This window comes from Sturnus vulgaris, chromosome 5 (genome assembly GCF_052056855.1).
Source record: "Sturnus vulgaris isolate bStuVul1 chromosome 5, bStuVul1.hap1, whole genome shotgun sequence".
Lineage (NCBI taxonomy): Eukaryota > Metazoa > Chordata > Aves > Passeriformes > Sturnidae > Sturnus > Sturnus vulgaris.
In genome coordinates this window covers 5,693,280-5,713,232 of record NC_142247.1, presented here as the reverse complement: position 1 = coordinate 5,713,232, position 19,953 = coordinate 5,693,280, and the positions used below count along the sequence as shown (strand labels likewise).

General features: G+C 36.8%; 1 protein-coding gene across 2 annotated transcripts in view; it reads right to left on the bottom strand.

Annotated features, from left to right (window-relative positions):
* Nucleotides 1-19,953, bottom strand: part of KDM7A (lysine demethylase 7A) — a 56,273-nt gene that overhangs the window by 6,088 nt on the left and 30,232 nt on the right. For both annotated transcript variants that reach the window (XM_014869944.2, XM_014869945.2), the window contains exons 3-14: nt 18,662-18,779; nt 17,695-17,855; nt 15,879-16,020; nt 15,434-15,620; nt 14,398-14,560; nt 11,593-11,680; nt 10,744-10,850; nt 8,059-8,150; nt 5,040-5,129; nt 3,972-4,181; nt 3,262-3,386; nt 2,600-2,757 (exon numbers count right to left, since the gene is read on the bottom strand). In XM_014869944.2, coding sequence (XP_014725430.1) covers nt 2,600-2,757; nt 3,262-3,386; nt 3,972-4,181; nt 5,040-5,129; nt 8,059-8,150; nt 10,744-10,850; nt 11,593-11,680; nt 14,398-14,560; nt 15,434-15,620; nt 15,879-16,020; nt 17,695-17,855; nt 18,662-18,779 — 1,641 coding nt within the window. The remainder of the gene's footprint in view (nt 1-2,599; nt 2,758-3,261; nt 3,387-3,971; nt 4,182-5,039; nt 5,130-8,058; nt 8,151-10,743; nt 10,851-11,592; nt 11,681-14,397; nt 14,561-15,433; nt 15,621-15,878; nt 16,021-17,694; nt 17,856-18,661; nt 18,780-19,953) is intronic.

Here is a 19,953-nt window from a genome sequence, read left to right as displayed (position 1 = left end):
AAAATTATGACTGTGTGTCAAGAAAATAGGGTCTAAAGAAAGAAACATCACTTTAAAAGTATTTAGTTTCATGCAAAACAATGCTGAAAGCAAAGCTGCACAGATCAGAAATTATCTCTCGAATGAAGACAAGTAAAACTGAAATGCTGGTTTGTTTTCAGCAGAGTTTTATATGAAACCACATAAAAGAACACAATTCTTCCTAACTATAACTATGCAAGAATAAAGGATGTACCTGTAATTATGTATACACTGCAATTCTAGTTGAGGTTTGCTCCTACTGAGGACTGTGGCAACGATCACAATTAGACATCAAATATATTTCAAGGGATATTTTTGTTTTCTAAACACTGCACAGTGACAATTACTTTTAGAGTCAGAAAAAAGCTGACATGAGACTTATCACCAGAAAGTGAGTAAATTGAACAGCTGGGACCAAAAGCTAGAGAAGACTAACTAAACTTAAGATAGTATTAGAAAGAACCACAAGGAATATCCAAGCACACTAAACGAGCAACACCACTGCTTAGGAAATTAAGTTACATAAAGTAATGTTCAACATATAACAATAAAATTAAAATTTTTAATTAGTGCAGCTCAAAACAACCCAAGGGATTTCTGACAATAACTCATGTCTTTGGCTCATTTCAAACAAGCAAATAAGATTCTAGGATAAGCAACAGTATGAACAATACAGAAAACAACCTTAGAGATGAAAAGAATTTTCCTTTAGACTACTATCTTTTCCAAGAAAATATATGGCTCTGTATGCCTCCAGAGACAAGGAGAAATATTCCCAAAATAGAGTGAATGATATTGGTCATTATCTGTGAGAGCAGGCTAAGACACTGTGAATTAAGAAAAATTTCAAACCACCTTCCCTTCATCCACATAAAGCATCTTGCAAAATTAAGGACAGCACTTGATCTTTGTGCCTCTGCCAACACTGGGTCACCATTTAAAACCAGGATCTTGGCATGACACACAAAGCTAGATGGAGCTTGATGTGTTTAAAGGCATCTGGGGCATCTGTGGGCATCCCTCTTGGCCTCAGTCCCAGGGAGCACAATGGAAGTTGGCAGCTGGTCTAGGAACAGGTAGTCCCTCTTCTGGAATTCTCTGTGGACAATGCCTTCCCCTCTCTCTCTAGAGCCTCAGTTAAGGTAAAATAATCACACATTGGTAACAGGGAAGTCTGAAGACACTCAACATTCAATTAAAAATACCAGCACTAGTCCTGAGCACTCCATTTTTGGAACAATCTCAACATTCACTTCTAAGTACATTTAATACATTGAGATAGTCACTGTCATATTCATTCTGTATCAAATAAGAACAGTAATTTTGAAGAAAAGTTACAGCTTCTCTGTATTCAAGTACAAAATTTAATTTACTTAGTTTAATTTTGGAAGTGGAAAACCACTACAGTAAGCCTTCCCTCAATAAGGTGTTTGCCCTGTTTCAAGAATACCCAAGAGAGACTTTCTTTCATGTGCAGGTTTTTTAATATTGTCCTCTGTGACATCTGGAAGCACAGTCAACAGGGATTATAGTTTGCTTTGTTAATGAAAATAATTAAATATTTTATTCAGGCTGACAGCAGAGTCAAATGCTATGGACTGTTGTGCAGCAAACTCAGGGAACTGTAAGTCTCCAAAGAAGTCTTTTCATCTTTTAAGTGCTGACTTCAGTTTCCTAGGACACACCTCCTGAGCTCTTTTAAGCTTACTGTGAAAGGATGTGACAGAATTAATCAGACAGCTCAACAGCTCTATCAAGGATCAATTCTATCTGCACACAGATAGTGCTATTAAAACTAGGCATTGGCAACAGGCATTCAATATTGATACTTTACTAACACTGTGTGATCATCACTGCTGAACACTGGGCAGGAGGGCTTGAGGCTACCAAAGGTCCAAAAAAGATTAGCTCCTGGTGAAGGGTGGTTTAAAGCATTATAAAGTGGAGTTAAGGTGTTTTACAGATTACCTAGGTTCTTTCCTTACCTGGAAGATTACAAAGGTTGAATATGTAAGATTTTATTAAAGTTAAATTATGTCTTATCATTTGTATGGAATAAAGCAATTAATTAGTAAAATGTACAAAACTGCATGATCAACTATGAAATTGCCAAATTGAACAGGAAAAATAAAATAGAAGACAGGCTTAAAATTAGCTATGTATTAAAATCTTTCATTCTCTACAGTGAAATGATGTGATGAACTTTTCACAGCGAGGTATATTCTGGCTTTAAAAACAAAATCAAATCAGCATTCTTACATTATGAAGCAGACCTAGAGTAATAAATACTCATCAAGAACATAAATTAAATCTCCACTGTGAAAAATGCTGTCCATAGCATTCAAGACAGCACTAATATAAAAAGGTGAGTTTTACTTTTCATCTCTATCCTGTTAGCTTCTTCAGCACACAGATAATATTTAAGAAATGCTTTGTTTAAATTCCAATACTGCTCCTCTGATTTATTTCTTTATCCTCTTTCTACTTCGTTAGTCTGAATGAAATATTACAAACAGTAGTTAGACCCTAATTGAGACAATCAAAATGTTCAATTGATAGGATTTGGAGACAATCTTACTGTTCAGTGGTTTCTGGGCATCTGCATTCCCTTCTCCTTCAAATCCTGAGGGCTGGTCTTCTACCTTAACAGCTGTCTTTTTCGACCTTGTCCTGTCATCTTCATCTTCACTGTCTGCTGTGTAAAGACTTCGATCTGTAAATGGACGTCTCTCATCTCTTCTCAAAAGAAAAAAAATAAAACAAGTCAGTTTCTACTCTTAAAAACCTGAAGCAACTGTTTTCCTTTTGTTATTCACAACCCACTCCCAAGATATAACATTAATATTCTCTTATACTCATCTCTTCATTCTGAATTGTAGGTATTTATACAACTGTCATTTCCATAAAGATATGAAGTTTAACACCAGAGTACTTTTAATGAGAAGCACTCTTACAGAGGGATACAAACCAACTTTTTCTACTTTGAAGCATTCCCATCAGCACAGACCCCACTGAGCAAGTGAATGAAAGGCTGTAACAAAGAACATGCAAAGAATCCCTTCCTCTTCACTCCCGAACTGTGGCTCCACTAGGGGACAGCAGACACAGACATTCCTTCTGTATTCCTAACCTGACTCTTACTGGGAAGAACTTAAGAGCTCTACAAATAGAAATATTAGCAATTAGCATACTCCAGACCATAATGACCAGGAAAAGGTATCCACAAGCAATCTTTTATACCTAATTATTCTTCCATTTGACAGCAGAAGGCGAAGATCATTGTCTTTTGTTCTCCATTCAGGTACTGTAGAAGAGGGCTGAAAGGGCTTGTTAAACCTCCCGTTCAATTTTGAGCTTGTGATATCCTAAAGAAGCAAAAACAGTTTTGCTTATTATTTATTCCTACGAATTCAATTGGTTTTTATGCACTCCATAAAAGATGAAATTCACTACTAGGATGGTTACCACCTGAATAACCAACTGAAAAAAGCTCAGACAAAACATGTTTGGATGTAAAGTTCAGGAGACAACTGCGCTTTTTCCTTCCTTGAATCATCTATATTCTCCTCAAGCACCTGAAATAAACACAACTTTCCTATAACACTCCTTTTATATTTCCTTTGGAAAAATACCAATAGACTCAGGCAAGCCATAAGCTGGGCTTGGAACTGCTACAACAACTCCTGGATTTGGTATTATTATTCTGATATTAGTATCTCAGAATTGATTTAAAGGACAGCAAAACATCAATAATGGAAAATAACCTGCCTTAAGAAGAACTTCCTTAGCTTAAAGCAATTTATATTTGACATATACTCTGAAACAACCTATCCATATCTCATATGACAAAGAGTTCTAGTCTGTATTCTTATGCATCTTAAAACCATTTTCTTTTCAACAGATATTAGAAAACTACTCTGGCTTTTTTTTGCACATAGCTTAATACTTACCTCTTCCCATGGTGACATCTCCAGCCTTTTCAGTACCTCCCTAGTGTGGAGTTCCAGGATGTCCAGGTTAGAAGGAGTTTTGGTTGCATGGTCTCGCAGCTTCCTCACCCTTCTTCTGGAGTGGTGAGGGGAAGCTGTTTCATGTGAAGATCGTGAAGTTGGAGACACACCAAGAATTCCCTGAGTTTTAACTAATTTGCTGTTTTCCTCCTGTAATTAAAAGCACTTTTCAGAATACTCTCAGAGGAATAAATCCACGTATTTAAGTGCTGCTTCTTACTCATCTAATTAAATGTAAATTATGTACAGAAAATTGTTAAGACTTTTAAGAGAAATAACTACATGTTTCATATGGATCTGATGTACAAAGTTGAGTTCTACTGCACCTATTCCTCATTTAAGGCTTTTATGCTATTCCACAAGAGTAGTGCTGCATGGTTTTATTCAGGAAGGCAGCACAGGGTAGACATGTATTGTACACAACAGATCACATCCCCTCAGATCCATTCTCTTCACATAGAAATGTGAGAATTTTTCAAGAATCAATAATCACTGAAGAATAAACGAGCAAAACACTGGTATGGAAAGCAAAAATAACAAAAAAATAACAAAACAAAAAAAAATCCCCTCCCCTACTGACTATATAACACACAGCCACAAAATAGAAGAGTGAGCAAAAGAGATGACAACTGGACCAGAACTAACAAGTAGATAGGAGAATGGAATATGTGCAGAATACCAAATTAAAGTCTTTAACAACACATTAACAATAATTATTTTAAGTAGTTATAATTAACTACAGTTCAGAAATACTAACCTACAAATAATTTCACCATTAAAATCTAAAAATTAACAAAAAATACATAAAGCACTCACTATCCATTTTCTTTATCTGAAATACCCATAGCTTAGTATTCCAAACAGTTTTTCTCTTGATGTTCTATTATTAAATGAATGGTAAATAAATAAAAAGGTGAATATGGTCAATCAGAAGCATAACTTCGATGGAGTTCCCTGATGTAAAGATTTATTTTCTGAATGTTTACACAGGGTTGCCTCTGTTCTTACCTCTACAGAACGAATCACTTTAGAGAGCTCTTTGATGAGATGCCCAGGCCTAATGTTGTCTGGAATTTCAAAGGCATGTTCTGTTACAAGCTGTGTGCAAAGGGAAAAGAAAAGATACTTAGTTCTTTTTTTTTTTCCAGATAAAAGCATAAATAATATGAAATAAACAAAACTACAAGGGAAAAAAATAAAAGAAAAACCAGTTTAATGTCTGTAATAAAGACCACAAACTGCCAGGACTGATACACAAACAGGAGCTTCTGTCTAAGTTTTAGCAGTCAGTAGATATCCCTCAATGTCTCCAAGAATCCAAAGCAGAAATAACACAAAGTCATACTGACAACCACTTTATTTCTTTTAACCCTCAGTACAGTAATCATCTTTTTCCCTTTACCATGGCCAGTATAAAGCAATACTTCCAACATTCATTAAAGTCATGACTTTAAAAACACCTTAAGACTAAGAGAATTTCACCCTGACAAAAATTTAATCTCAAGAGCAAATCAAGAATAATCATGAGTAACCAAGATGCAGATTTTTAGACATCTTCCTCACATCCAATTCTTAAAAATTACCTTCTTAGCTTATTTAAAAACTAGCAGGTTGGAAAATACAATTCAGAAAAAAAACCCTATTCCTTAAAAAAAATATGCAGAAAGTCATAAAAGTTTATGTTCACTTTAATCCTCTGAAACCGTATCAGAGACAGATTTCATATATAAACACACAACAGAAGTCCAAACTCTACAGTTAGACCTTGCAAAAAATATTTTGTATGTAGCTTAAATGCCCCCCAGAACCCTTTTAGTTAGAATTAAACAGATAAAACATCACTTAACACACAGGCTAGAATGACTGACATGAATTCCTGTAATCAACTATTGAAATGGAAAAGCATCCCAAACACTTTCAGCTACCCACATTTCAAAAATGAGATTCAGCAGCAAAGTGATTGCTAGAAGCAATTCAATACTGAATGTGCATTTCATTGAACCTGGCTTCCTCTCACTCATTAAAACAAATTTTTTCTCCCCTTCCCAAAAAAACCCAACACCAACATATAATCATGATATGATTATTCAATTCAGTGCCCCTAACTCTACAGGGAAGATGAAATCAGCTGCTATTATTCACCATTGTTCATTCTTTGAATGTATCACACCTCTACACATCCCCCCTGGAGAAAACAGCAGCTCTGTCACTAAACTGTAACATTTTTCCATCAAGTTATTGGTCATTTCAGGACCATTCAGTCCTACTTCCCTCTCTCAAAAGAAGCTGACTTTGAAGTTCTCTAGAAAAGGCTCAAAACAACCTTCTAAGATAATTCACCAGTGCTGAAAAGATGCTCTATGACACAAATGTGGAAGCCCATGAGAGGGGTTCTCATTTGAGGAGCGTGCATTTGCCATTTTTCAGGAGCTGTCTGAAATCCTCAGCATGTGCAGACCAAGCAGCAACGTACAAAGCTCCTCCTGCAACTCCAAACCTACAACACACGTGGCCTGCAGCACAGCAAGACTGCTCCAGGATGAAGCAGCAGCCAGAACAGATGGATGCAAGGTATGAAACATGATAGCTGGTGGACAGCAGACCACACTGTGCCTAAATCACTGATGCTCTGCACTTCCCTCACAATGGGTGTGTCTGCTCATCCAGTGGTTTGGGAATACTCACAAGTCTCATTAATAAGCATTCAGAATGCAGCAAGTGCAATTGATTTTTCTTCCACAGAGAAGTAGAAAACGTATCACATTGCACATGAATCAAAATACTTAATGGCCAACTAGACAGTATACAAATGCTACAATAGTACATCACAGCAATCTAGAAAAAAGGAATTTGAATCCAATTTCAAAATAAGGATTTATTTAGGCTATGTTTGATCTCAGCTCAGTAGCCTGATCACTTGGCTTGCTTATTATGCATGCCACAGATGCAGAGATGGCTGGGATTCACATGTGGTTTAACAGCTTAGGCCCTGTAAACACAACAACATTGCTAACAAGCTTTTATCCAGACAAGCAGAGACCAAGAGACACTGGGCAACCAACTCAGAGGGCCAGCAGAGCTTCATCTGGGATCAGTAATGCTACACAGACTGGTCCCCAGCACATTTCACACATAAGAACCACTTCTGCATTTGCACCTCATATTCACTTCCAGGGAGCTCATACTGTTGGATGCAGCATTGTGCAATTATCATACATGTTGCATAGTAAGTTCTCTTACAAGTACAATTTGTGGACAGAAAGAGCAGAGAGATCTCAGAGAGACAATTCAAGTCTGGCTTGCAACAAGGCAGCAACAAACTAGAATTAATAGCCTCAGTCAGAACCAAATTGCCTGTCAGTGACCAGCACTTCCCAGGAGCATCAGTTCCAAGAGGGCTTATTAGCACAGGCACATGAAAAAACACACGGAGTCAGACCAGACCCAGCTCTGTGCCAAAACAAACAAGCTTTCCTGGAGAGAAGAGCACCAGCAAGGCCAGCACTGATGGCATACTTATGATTTCACAAGGGTCAATCAATGTTGAGCAAGGACAGTATTCAACTGAAGTTAATATTCCTCAGTCTGAATCTAAAGCAACTCCTCAGCAGGTACAGCTGAAATGTGCTTCCCACACCACTGACATGAACGGAAAATGCTAAGCACCATGGCATTCCACCACTCCACTCCTCAGACTAGGATTAACTGATTATATAAACCCTAGAAAAAGCCCCACCTTATCCTCTGGCATTCTTATCCTATCCAAAGGTAAAGCAAGATTCTATTTCAATCAGCTACAATACTTGAGTTTATTAAATGGTCTAATAGACTTCATTAGCTTCATGGAATATAAAATTGTCATGATGATTCTTCCCCAAATCAGCATTTGTATATACTCTCAATAGACTTTTTCAGTATTCATTAACAGATAAAAATAATCTTAAACTTTAAAGGGGTATAGACCTTCACTTAGTTTTAAATTAGAACAGAGCTCACCAAAATAGCAAACAAAATCACTTATACTTACTTCTTTTTTCATCCATAATTTTAAAGCAGTAAGTAAAGCCTTCACTCCTTGCACTAAATAGCCTGGAGGCTGGAAACCATCTTCCCTCAGTTCTAAAAAGGATACAGAAACCAATTTAGAAACACATCAAGAGAGAAAACAATAGAATGATACCTACCCTTCAACCAATAAAGCTGCCATTATGCAACAGCACAGTAAAGGAAAAATTGTGCAAGCAAATGAAACATGCATTCTGCATTTATGTGCACACTTAACAACAAGAATGACCACAAGAAAACAAATCCAAACCTAAAGTGATTCTACACAAAACCACCTTTTTTAAACTTACTCTTGTATGAATTAGGGTTAGTTTACAACATACTAAAGGTTATTTAGGGACAAAGATCCCAGATCTAAAATATAAAACAAAAAATAACATATTTGAAGAAAGAAATCACTTTTATTTCATTGAGAAATATTTTAGTCAAAGGGGACAGCAGGATGTGGGATGTATCTCTAAATCAGAATTTGCATTGCTTATCCCCATACATATGCAAATGGCTCACACTAGCACACTTCCACTTCCCAAACATTTTTTGTCACCCTTCCAATTATCACAGTTCTCCCTCATATGGTTTACATCATTTTTACTCCCAAAATCGAAGGGACAAGGGGTGGAAATCACTCTGCTTCAGAAGCTTCTCTTCTTAGGGAAGTTGGTGTTCCCAATTGATTGCAATTCCTTTTCATTCTCTCTTTTGCTTCATGGGGGTAAAAAAAGAAGGGAAAAGACAAATCCTCCATAAACAGCCAAAAGTAGGTTAAAATCTCTCTCATGTTCCTGACAAATATTTCCATTTGTCAATAGCAAATGGATCAACACTAGAACTGTTTGGCTCATTTTATAATAAAACACCATTCTTATGGGTAATGTATTAGGAAGCTGGCAGAAAAAGGAAGGTTCTGTGAGTAAACAACTGTTGTTCTTCCAAAGAAGAGTTGTTCCTACTTGCTAAAGGGTATGAGAGGTACTGGCAGCAGCAATCTTCCTGCCCATTAGCTGACTCAGTTGATAAAATTTTAAGAATACAATGGAGTACCACAGGCTGAATTTTTTAGATGCAATAAAAACAACTGCATCAACTAAAGTAATTGTAATTAATGACTAGAGCATGCATTAACAACAGCACACATTGCCTATTTTGAAACCTGAAGAACTAAGAAAAATATTTTAGTGAATACAATAACACTTATGAAACACTTTGTGCCAACAAAAAGTCAAAATCAAAATGATTGTGACCCTGTTACCATTTTATAAAGAGAAGCAGAAGGACATGCTGTGTTGATTTTGCTTGCTGACCTGAATTTCATAAAAAGTACTGCTAACAGTTGGACATCACCATTACACCACAAAACTGAACTGGCATCATCCTTTATTCATTGAACAATGGATTCTGACTAGAAAACACCTAATTCACATGAGTCTTGATGCCAAAATCCAATAAAAACTTCACCCTAGCCATAGAAACATCAATTTTTATTTTTTATGATGTTTGTAGGTCATAGCATTGTTCAGTGACAAAACATCTGCTAAACCAAAGACCAAACACAACATGAGAATAAGCTCCACAGCACTTCCCTAAGACACAGCCACAGGAGGCTCCTAACCTATGGACTCAAGGAGTCAGGGGATAAAAAGGGGAAAGGGAAGAGTGGGGTGAACAGCCACAGCTTACAGTTAGCTAGATCTTACAGAAACATGTTCCACTGCTTTTCCAGCAGGAACACAGTTCCTATGGCTTCTGACGAGTTTGTAAACATTAAATATGCATGAATGAGACAAACCAAAGCAAGCTTTCAAGATAAAAATACTCTTTCTGGAAGGAAAAATTTTCTCCAAGTCTGTTCTGTTTGGTAAGATTTCTGAGTTCCTCTAGGGACACCCTGAGACTTTAAATGCTCATTTAGGAAACAAGGGCTGTTCAATGCTCTGATTTGCTGAAAGGAGAAGAGATGATTTTTAATAACTTGTAACTGCTTCCACAATAGAAAAAGTGGCATGGGACTCTGATCTCTTCCACAACAGAAGTTGAATTCAGCAGCCTCCTCTGAAGGTTGACTTCTGTCCTTTGAAATACATTATATTATTAAGATTAAACAGAGCAGGCAGAGGGCAAGATACTTGAGGAAAAGAAGGTGAAGTCAGATAGGCACTCTCTCAAACACAAATATACAGAGGTACAAATATAGCAATTCAGGAATGGATGAGGAAGTTTGGAGAACAGCAACTGTTAAGAACTGGAGGTTGTTGAGACACCTCTTGGATGAGCACTGATATAAGTGATTTAACACAGCTCATATGAAAGATACATCAGCTCCTATAAAAGCCATCACAGACATCTTTCACAACCAGGAGCAGAGGACAGACACTGTGACTGGAAAGGTAAAAAAAAAAATTGCAGAAATACAAGAAAATGTCTTTGTTTAGCTGTGAAGCCACCAACTAGAAACCCAGAGATATAAGTTGGTGGGGTGATTCCACTGAACTATTTGTTCAAAGGAAAGGCTATCAAAGGATATTCAAAGATCTTAAATGATATGAAAGAAGCCTGGGAGAAAAAACTGATGCCATGGTCCATTATCACTTAAGAGAAAAAATTATAAAAGCAGATACACGTGCATCTCTTAAAACACAACAAGCAATACCTTTCAATGTTTCCAGTAAGTTTTTGGCCACAAACCAACAGATGGCTTCAAAGAATGGAAATTTGAAAAGATCCGGGGTTTTTAGTCTCTTCTCCATTTCATAACACCTGAATAAATGCAAATATTACAAAACATGAATGTTTTAATTACCAAATTAATCATTCAACTATGTAATCATTCAACTTGACACAATGTCCAAAATAAAATGAAATAAAATAACCATGGGCATGATAAATAAAAGAAGTCAAGTACCACATAGTTAAACCCCAACAAGACCACAGACAAGATTGAACTCTGGTCTCATTCAGGCTCTGACCTTATCAAGTTTGACTGCGGCACTTCTAAGAATAAAGTTGGACTTCATAAAACTAGGATACAAACCCAATGTGTGATCTTTTAACAGATGGAATTTTATCGGGATTCCACTGTAATAAATAAAAACAATATGTTTAGAAGACAGCTCTACATCTTGGACAAAAACTAAATACAGCTGCCCTTAGAGCAATGCTGACTTGAGGATGCTCATTTCAACTCAGTGTCGCACACCTGGGCTTGCTTAGTTTTGTTTTATTCACTTATGCTAATCTCCAAAGGAGAAATTTTTCTTTTTTTCCTTTGTCCTCCTTTCAGTCACTTAAATCCTTGCACAGCCTTCATTTTGCTTTTGAAACAAACTTTGCAGAAGTAAAATAAGAGAACGTGCTTGATACATTCTAACTGCAAATGCCACTATTGTCTGTTAGTTAGAGCCTGTTCCAATTTGATCCTGGTTAAGTGCATGAAGAAAAATCTCTTTGAAAAGAATATCCTACTTACTGGGGAACAAGTACAGCAAGAGCTGAGACTAACCTGAGCTGCATGCCAATGTTGAGGTTGTGCAAAAAATTTCCTCCAAAAGCCATACAATCCTGAGATGTGAGCACAGCGTGAATCCAGCCTGAAATGACACATTGTGAAACTTAATATGTACGTATGAATTATTCTGTTTTTAAATACACATATAAGTACAAATGCTGCTCCTGAAAGGAAATGAGCAAACAGATTTGTATTCAGTGCTGGGAACAAGTAATCTAAATGTTAACAACATGTAAACTGCAGTTTTTCAGAAAGCTAGTGGAACTGTAGTTTTCTGAAATAATTAAGCTTAAAACATTTATCACTGGGAGTGGGCAATAAGTATGCAAAGCCAACTTTTCAAGTAAAAATTCCAAAAGTTTTCACTCCAATCCACAAATATAAACAACTCCAGAGGGGGAAAAATATACTGAATAAAAGCTCAAGTCATTAAAATAAAACAAAATGTTATGTCTTTCAATATTTACATGTTGCTTACAGTAAATGGGTTGTTTGCACAACATAAAGTCATTTAGCAAAACTGAAGTTTCTCAAATAGGAATTCAAAAGTGGTCCCATAAATTATTCTAAATACAGTCATTCTAAGTCAAGTGAAATTATGATCAGTTTAAAACCCAGTCTAGACACACTATAAAGTTCGTCACATAATTGAAATATTGTCCTTATGAAATCCACTATTCAACATAGTAAAGCATGGCCAACATTATGCTATATATCTAGTTAATTACTACTGGATAATTTCAACTAAGTACACAAAAGAACACATTACATGAGCTTCCTGATAAAAAATAGTTATTTGTGAAATTTATCCTGTGGAGCTTTAATGTAAGGAAACTAGAGGCAGACTTTCTCTGTCAAGATATTTTTTCTGATTTTGCATGCCTACAGATGATCTTTGACACAAGATTAGTTGGCCACACATTTGCAGACTACGTGATGGTTTTACTGAGTGTAGGCAAGATGGACAAACACAGGAAGCTTCTCAATTTGAGGGAAGATCAGAACAAATCACAAACAATGACATATTACAAACTAGCATTAAATCCGTCCCCTAATTCAGCTAATAATGAGCAGTTTTATGGCACACCTACATCAACTTAAGATTTTAATTTTTTTACATTCCAGTTTGCTCTTTTTATGCTGTACTTTTGGCCAAGGTCTACATAACAAGGAATGAAAATGTGGTGCAAACCACACTGAATATCTTGAATAATATTTAAATAACTCTAAAGAGCCTCCCAGTAGATGCTATTCACCTACATGCAAGATTAATTTTGGATCAGAAAACTACTCTGAACACATTTCCAAGATTATAAAATAATTATGACACCCACTAGCATCAGTACAAGCAGAAAGCAAGTGGTTTTCACCAGAGATCAGGGGTTTGCTTTTTTTGAAAGTCCTTATTCAGTCTTACAGAATTTCCCATTTTTTAAACACCTGTCTTGAAACCTAATCTAATTTATAGGTTCTTCTGCTGTATTCCATCATATGTATATGAATAAGTATGCATGTATACACATACATGCACATATGTAGACAAATTTGTATTTGAAAGTATCTTTTTATGTGCATACACATTGAAATACATGTACACATGAGAAATTATCACCTGATGATACTCTCCTTCATGGCCACATTACAGTGATAGCTCAGATTCAGCTCATTACTCAGAAAGCAGGAACTATTTTCTGTGAGTCACAATGAAGTTCTACATTCTGTAATTCTGCTTTCTCTGTTCATAGATCTATGAATTTACATACATGGACAATTAATTAAATCTCTTGCCAGAAATACATGGTTTTAAAAGCTCTGGCTGTTCAGGAATGCCAAGAGCACATAGAGGGCCTCATCAGGTAGTCCTTACTCTGCACAAGCTGTGAACTACAACAGTAAACACTGAACCTCACAGGTACAGAACTGAGCTATGAGAAAAATGAAGCAGGGTAGAAAGTGAAGGATGGAATAAATTATCACAATCTTCAAGGCTTCTTCCAGAAGCAGAATTGTAAACCATTTTCCTGCTCCATGTATTTAAAGCTTTCTTTCCATCCAAAAAAGAGAAGAGAGCACCCAGTCTTTTATTTTTAATAATAAAAAGCATTTATAGGGATAGGTTGGATAAGCAAAAATACCAAAACCTGGCAGTCACTTCATCAGCAAAATATGGTTTGATTTATTAAAGACTTCTAAGCTTATGGTATTTGAGAGTTTGGCTAGGGTGAGGTATTTTGTTTGAAGCATTTTTCTGTGCTCTCTCCTTTTATTAAAGAAGTTGAATTGTGTTGGCATTTCTCACAACAAAACCCAACCAAAAAACCCAACCAGCTTGTATTCTTAATACTCTAGTCTACAGCATAAGTAGTTTGTGTGATGTTTCTGTAATAATTAGGTCTAGTAGGCCTTGCAATACTGAAATCTGTAAAAATAGGATTGTATTACAAAATTAGGGTAAAAAATCAGTCTGGATACTTATCAAATAGTGAACAATCTGTGCTCTATTAATTGGAACTACTTCCCATTAGAACTACTCATTTGAATAATCAAATTCAACTTTAATTTGCTGTCTTCTAATTGGGTAACAAATACCCTTTCATTCCTTGGTAATTGTTATGATTGTCAGCCAATCTTAAAAGCTAATTACTTGTTTTGAAAATCTAAATTTCTGGGTTTTTTTATTATTCTCTCTTATCCATGATTTTAGAGAATACCAAATGTTCATAATGCAATTATTTTACAATATTCGTAATTCCTGGTGATTAAAAATGCTAAGTCCTAACAGCAAGAGTAAAACCTTACCTGTTGGAACAAATAAAGTGTGTCCTTGCTTCACAACACACTTGTAACACTTGTCAACCTTGTCCCCAAAATACACTTCACTCTGGGTGACAGATGAACTCCAGGACTCATAGAGAGCCAAATTTTCATCAGTGGGCTTGATCAAATAGAATATCTTCTCACCCTGTTAGACAAATATACCAAGTAAATAAATTAATATTTTCCTAGAGGTACACTACAGCCTCTGACTCACTCCTGATGAAGTAACAGATTGACCTAAATGTAAAGAACTCCATCTTCCCACTATGGCATGTTCAGGCTTCCTAACCCAGTGTCTCACAAATGCAATCCACCAAGAGCTGAGATATAGCATATTAACCAGGTGGTGTCCTGTGATTTAAGGGAAGCAAACCAACCAACCAGAAATTTTCACTGGAGTACAAAAAAAAATCCAGTTTTTATAAATAATTCATGGATAAGCACACACCTACCAAAGGAGAAAAGGAAGATGAAACTACTTTGCCTCTTCTATGACATACACATAGTCAAATTTGTGAGAATAAAAAATTGAGTATGCCAATGATTTTCATTCAATTGGTTTTTTTCCTACTAAAACATCATTGTATCACCCACAAGTCCACCAAAGTAATTAGTCAACCAATTACAGTCTACAAGTTGCCAACAGCATGCTAAAATAAAAGCATAAAAATGCAACACCAGAGATCAGCAATTCACTTTCAAGCTCCTCCCTTAGTGCTGCAAGCACAAGATTTCATGCAGGTGATAATGGCACACCAGAAGGCTGCACACTGAGCAAATTTTGTTTCACACAGTCATAGACACCCAGGGGCTGGTCAGACACTGGAACAGCTGCCCAGGGCAGCGGTCACAGCACCAAGCCTGGCAGAGCTCAGGACGCGTTTGGACAACGCTCTCAGGCACACGGGGTGACTCTGGGGGTGTCCTGGGCAGGACCAGGAGCTGGACTCCATGATCCTGATGGGTCCTTTCCAACAGAGCATGCTCTGTGATTCTGTGAGTCAAGAAGCATTCATACCCAGAGAACGTGGTACCAAACTGATGTTCCTCCAAAATCAATATGAAAATCGGTGTAGCTGTCCTGGACACCCATCAAGCAATACTTCTGAACAAAAGGCTTGGGGAAGACAGAATCATCTGGCCAATAATTTTCCACCCACGAAAGCTTTCTGGCAATGTCTGGTACTTCCACTAATTCAGACATCCTTTAAAAAACAAACAAACAAAAAAGAACTGTTAACATAAACAGTAGTAAGCACATCTCTTTTTAAATGACAGCTTCCTACAAAGGCATTACTTATGAACTAATAAATATGTTTTATACCCACAGTACATGACAGAGGCTGTCTACATAAAATACACCTCCTCCTGTCTTTCCCACTACAGGCATTATATTCCTACACATACTGTTCAGCTTAGTGAAAACCACTTCCTACATTCAAGGAATTGAAGTCAATACTCACTTTGTGTCCGAGAATTCCAGGCTGATCACATTCAATACTTTGGGTCGGTCAGGATTTGTGAAGTACTTAATGTAATTATGGAGCTTCATTTTACTGTCTGCTTGTCTTGCTACATCTATGACATCTATCACTTTGTCACCACCTGTAAAAAACAGGATGACTTCCTTAAGGCTATCACAGCTAGAAGACAGTTCAGGTATTTAAGAGAAAATTAACTTTTTTCCAGTCTATCAAAACATTTCTGCAGAAAAATTCCACTACTGTCATTATTCTCTTGGAAGAGAGACAGATCAGTATAAATCAACTTTTTATTAGGTTTAACTTTAATTACTATAATCAGCTAAGGACAGAACTGAAAACATTCTATAAATAAATCCTTTCCTGTGGTTAACCAAACAGAAAGAGTAGTATAAGCATGGCAGCATCTGTTTAAAAAAAACAAACAATTGGGTTTATGGCTGCAATTGCAAAGAGTAGCATGGAGAAAGTTATCAAGGCAGGTCTCTTACTCACTTTTCCTATCAACCATCACCAAACCCCCACCTTCCTTACACACATGCACAACTTGCAAGCACACAGTAATTTCACTGAACCATTATCATGGGTGTGTTTCATTTCTTATGACAATAAAGAGGAGATTACACACCATGTGTTCTGAAGTGATACATTTAGAGAACTAGACAAGCCAAGAGAAAGTACTAACATCACCACTATAATACCAATTGGTTTATGTCCTTTTAGTTACACAATGGCCTAATTTGACACTTAATTCTGGAATGCTGGAAACATGCCTAGATGTACATTATAAACACATTCACTTTAAAACTGTAGGTTTGTATCATCTTGATAAATTCCAGCTGAAATAGTACTTATTCCATTTTCTTATTTTAAATTTCAGTACTAGGAAGGCAAATCTGTGGCATTCCAACTTTTGCCCTGAACTGGAAAACTTGGCAGGTCAAAATGTATGTACAAGGATGAGACAAGCAGGTTTCTGTCTGAATCCAAGGAGGCAGTAATCCAGAAGAAAAGATTCAGAAATATCACCACGATAAGTAATCTTTAAGGCAGAACACACATTACTATTGATCATCACAATGGTGACAACACTGCATATTCTGGTGCCTCTGTAAAATATTGATGGACAGAAAACCTACTTTCAGCACACATCATTACCTTAGGTGATCATGAGAACACACTCAGACTTCTCAGCTGCACCGTGTGCTACAGCAAATGTCCTGCTGCAATTGGCTCAGTCTCTGTGCTGCACACTTACATGAGGCTGGCACAATTACAGACTGGGAACAGATCTGATAAGAAAAAAGTGCTCCTTGGGAAGCCTCTCCTGGCAAAGGATGCCAAGGTAGGAAACTTTTCAGGAAGATTGAATTCAGAAAACCCAATTTACTAAGTCCAAAACATTAAGTTTTGTCATAGCCTAACCAATAGTTAAACTTATTAATCCCAAGAGTGATTCATTTAATTCCCATTATCCTGGCTTTATATGTAGCAGAAAAAAAACGCAGCATTCCACAGATAGCTTGCACTGAAATTAACAGGTTTGAAAGTTGAGAAATAAGGCTGTAGTCCTATCACAAATCTACCAAACAGACATAGACACACATACAAAAAAAAAGAAAAAAAAAAAAAAAGGAGAGGAAGAAAAAACCACTCCAAACGATAGCTTTGATTTTATTCTGTTAGTCTTGAATTTAGAATAAATATTTAGCACTCTGAAAGCTCTTATAATCATACAAATATTTATTTTAATTTACAGACAGGATCATTTTAATAAGTACTCCAAAGTGACCCTTACCTACATAGCGTTCCACATCTAAAACGGAGAAAGTCGGTGGAGGAAGTCTGAGTCCCAGACCATCTAATTTAGGAACCATAATGGGAACATCAAACCCATGTTTCTCCAGATATCTTTGTGTTAACTGGCTTCCATGCATTTTCAAAATTACTTCATCAGCACTGGTAGAAAGAAAGGATGGAGTATTAGCAGAAAAGCATCCTCCAAGCACTACTGAAATAAAAAATGTCTCAGTTTGGGGGAGGACAGGAATGGCTACATCTGAATCTGTTTTATTACCCATTTAACTAAAAGAACAAGAAACCAGTCTCAAAAAGCAAAGACATTTCTACTGTAATGCAATATCTGGAAACTCACAATCGTTCTGTATTACTGAAGAGAGTAACTTAAAAGGATGTGAGAAAAGGAATTCTCAGAGAAGGTATTAAAGTACATTCTGCTAACAACAACCACCAGCTGCTCTAAAGAATTTTAAGTCATTATGTTTCTATGAGATAGCCAACCAAGCTCAGGATCAAAGTATAATCATGTTTCTCCACATTCTTCTAAAGCATGCAAGAATGGGTAGACTACCAGCTCGTGTGAATGTTCTGTGTTACTTGGAATGAAACTGAGAACTATTCCTGAACTAAAGGAATAGATAGACAATACTCTGACAGTAAGAGCACAAACACCAAACAAACAAAACCAAAACCCCACCCCAAAACTCAAAACCTCTCAGATCACCCTGCAGCATCCCAACAGACAACCCATCCCCAGTGCAAAACTGAACAGGGGAAGCTACTGCATGAAAAGGCAAATGTATCCATCTGAAACAGGGATGTGCTGGGAAGAATTCTGAAGAAGGAGGAAGTCATCCTCAACCTCACTGTGTGAAGCAGAGAAGTGTCAGTCACTTCCTCTAAGACACACTCAGGTGACTTTGCACTGCGTTTTCCCACCAGAACACCTAAGGAAGGTCGGGTACCTTGGGAAAGAGCGAGCCCGCAGCTGTTTAACAAAGGTCCGTGTTCCAGCCTGCACTGGTTTGGAGCCATCATCTGGCTCTGTGTAGTCATGTCTGTGCCAGTTTCTCCTCTTCTTCACTGTAAGTTTCAGAAGGATTAAACATTGAATTAGTTCAGACAGCTCAGATTAGTACTCATCCCATCAGTGAGACAGACATTCCTCAATCACATTACTGCGATTAACAGACATTTTTTTATTAGGTGACACTCTACCTATTCTCAACAAATGAAATCTGCAAGACACAGTATCCCTCTGTACTTCTATAGCTCCTTCTATATGAAAATCTCATTGTACATTATACACAATTTAAGACTCCATATCCAGTCCAACACAAGTAAAAAGGTGCAGCCTGAAAGCTGCACAAACCCAAAAAGTCAGCTACAAAACTAATAATCGAACTTTAATTTCTTAAAGCTCAGACTTTTTTAATAAACAAAAGAATCACACCTCTTGAATAGCCAGAGACTTCATTTTACATATTCACACAAGGTTAACAGGACTTAATATCACTGTGCTATCACACTCCATAAGCCCATACCCAGTCTGATAATATTACTGCTATTCACTACCATTTCTACTGCTTATTTCTCCATTACAGTTTTGTGTGCAAACTGTTTTGGCCAGCTGTGAACTTTCCAATGCATGTTAACAAAAGCACTGCACTCCAAAACATACAACTTCTTAACAATTTGAAGCTTTAATGCACTGGAATAGCATATTAATTTAAAAAAAAAGGATAAATTAAAGTTCTATTACAATTCTGGGAATCTGAAACTGATATTTCAATAGTAGTAAAATTGCTTTTCTAATCGGTCCTTATACTTAAAGGGCCAAGGATATTGAAACACTGGACATTCTCATAAAAACTTGCTGTGGTGATCACCCTATTACACATGACAGATAACCAAATTTTAAAAAGAGCAAGTGTAAAAAAAGTGTATGTACTTTCACAGAACTGCAGAATGCTTTGGGTGGAAGGGACATTAAAGATCATCTACTTACAACATCCTGGCATGAACAGGGACACCTTCCACTCTCCCAAATTGCTCAAACCCCATTTGACCTGGCCTTGAACACTTCCAAGATGAGACATCCACCACTTCTCTGGGCAACTGGGCCAGTGTTTCACCAGTCTCACAATAAAGAATTTCTTCTTTAATCTAAATCTACTCTTTCAGTTTAAAGCCATCATCCATTGTCCTATCACTAAAGACCTGTAAAAGGTCTTATAAGCCTTATAAACCCCCTTTA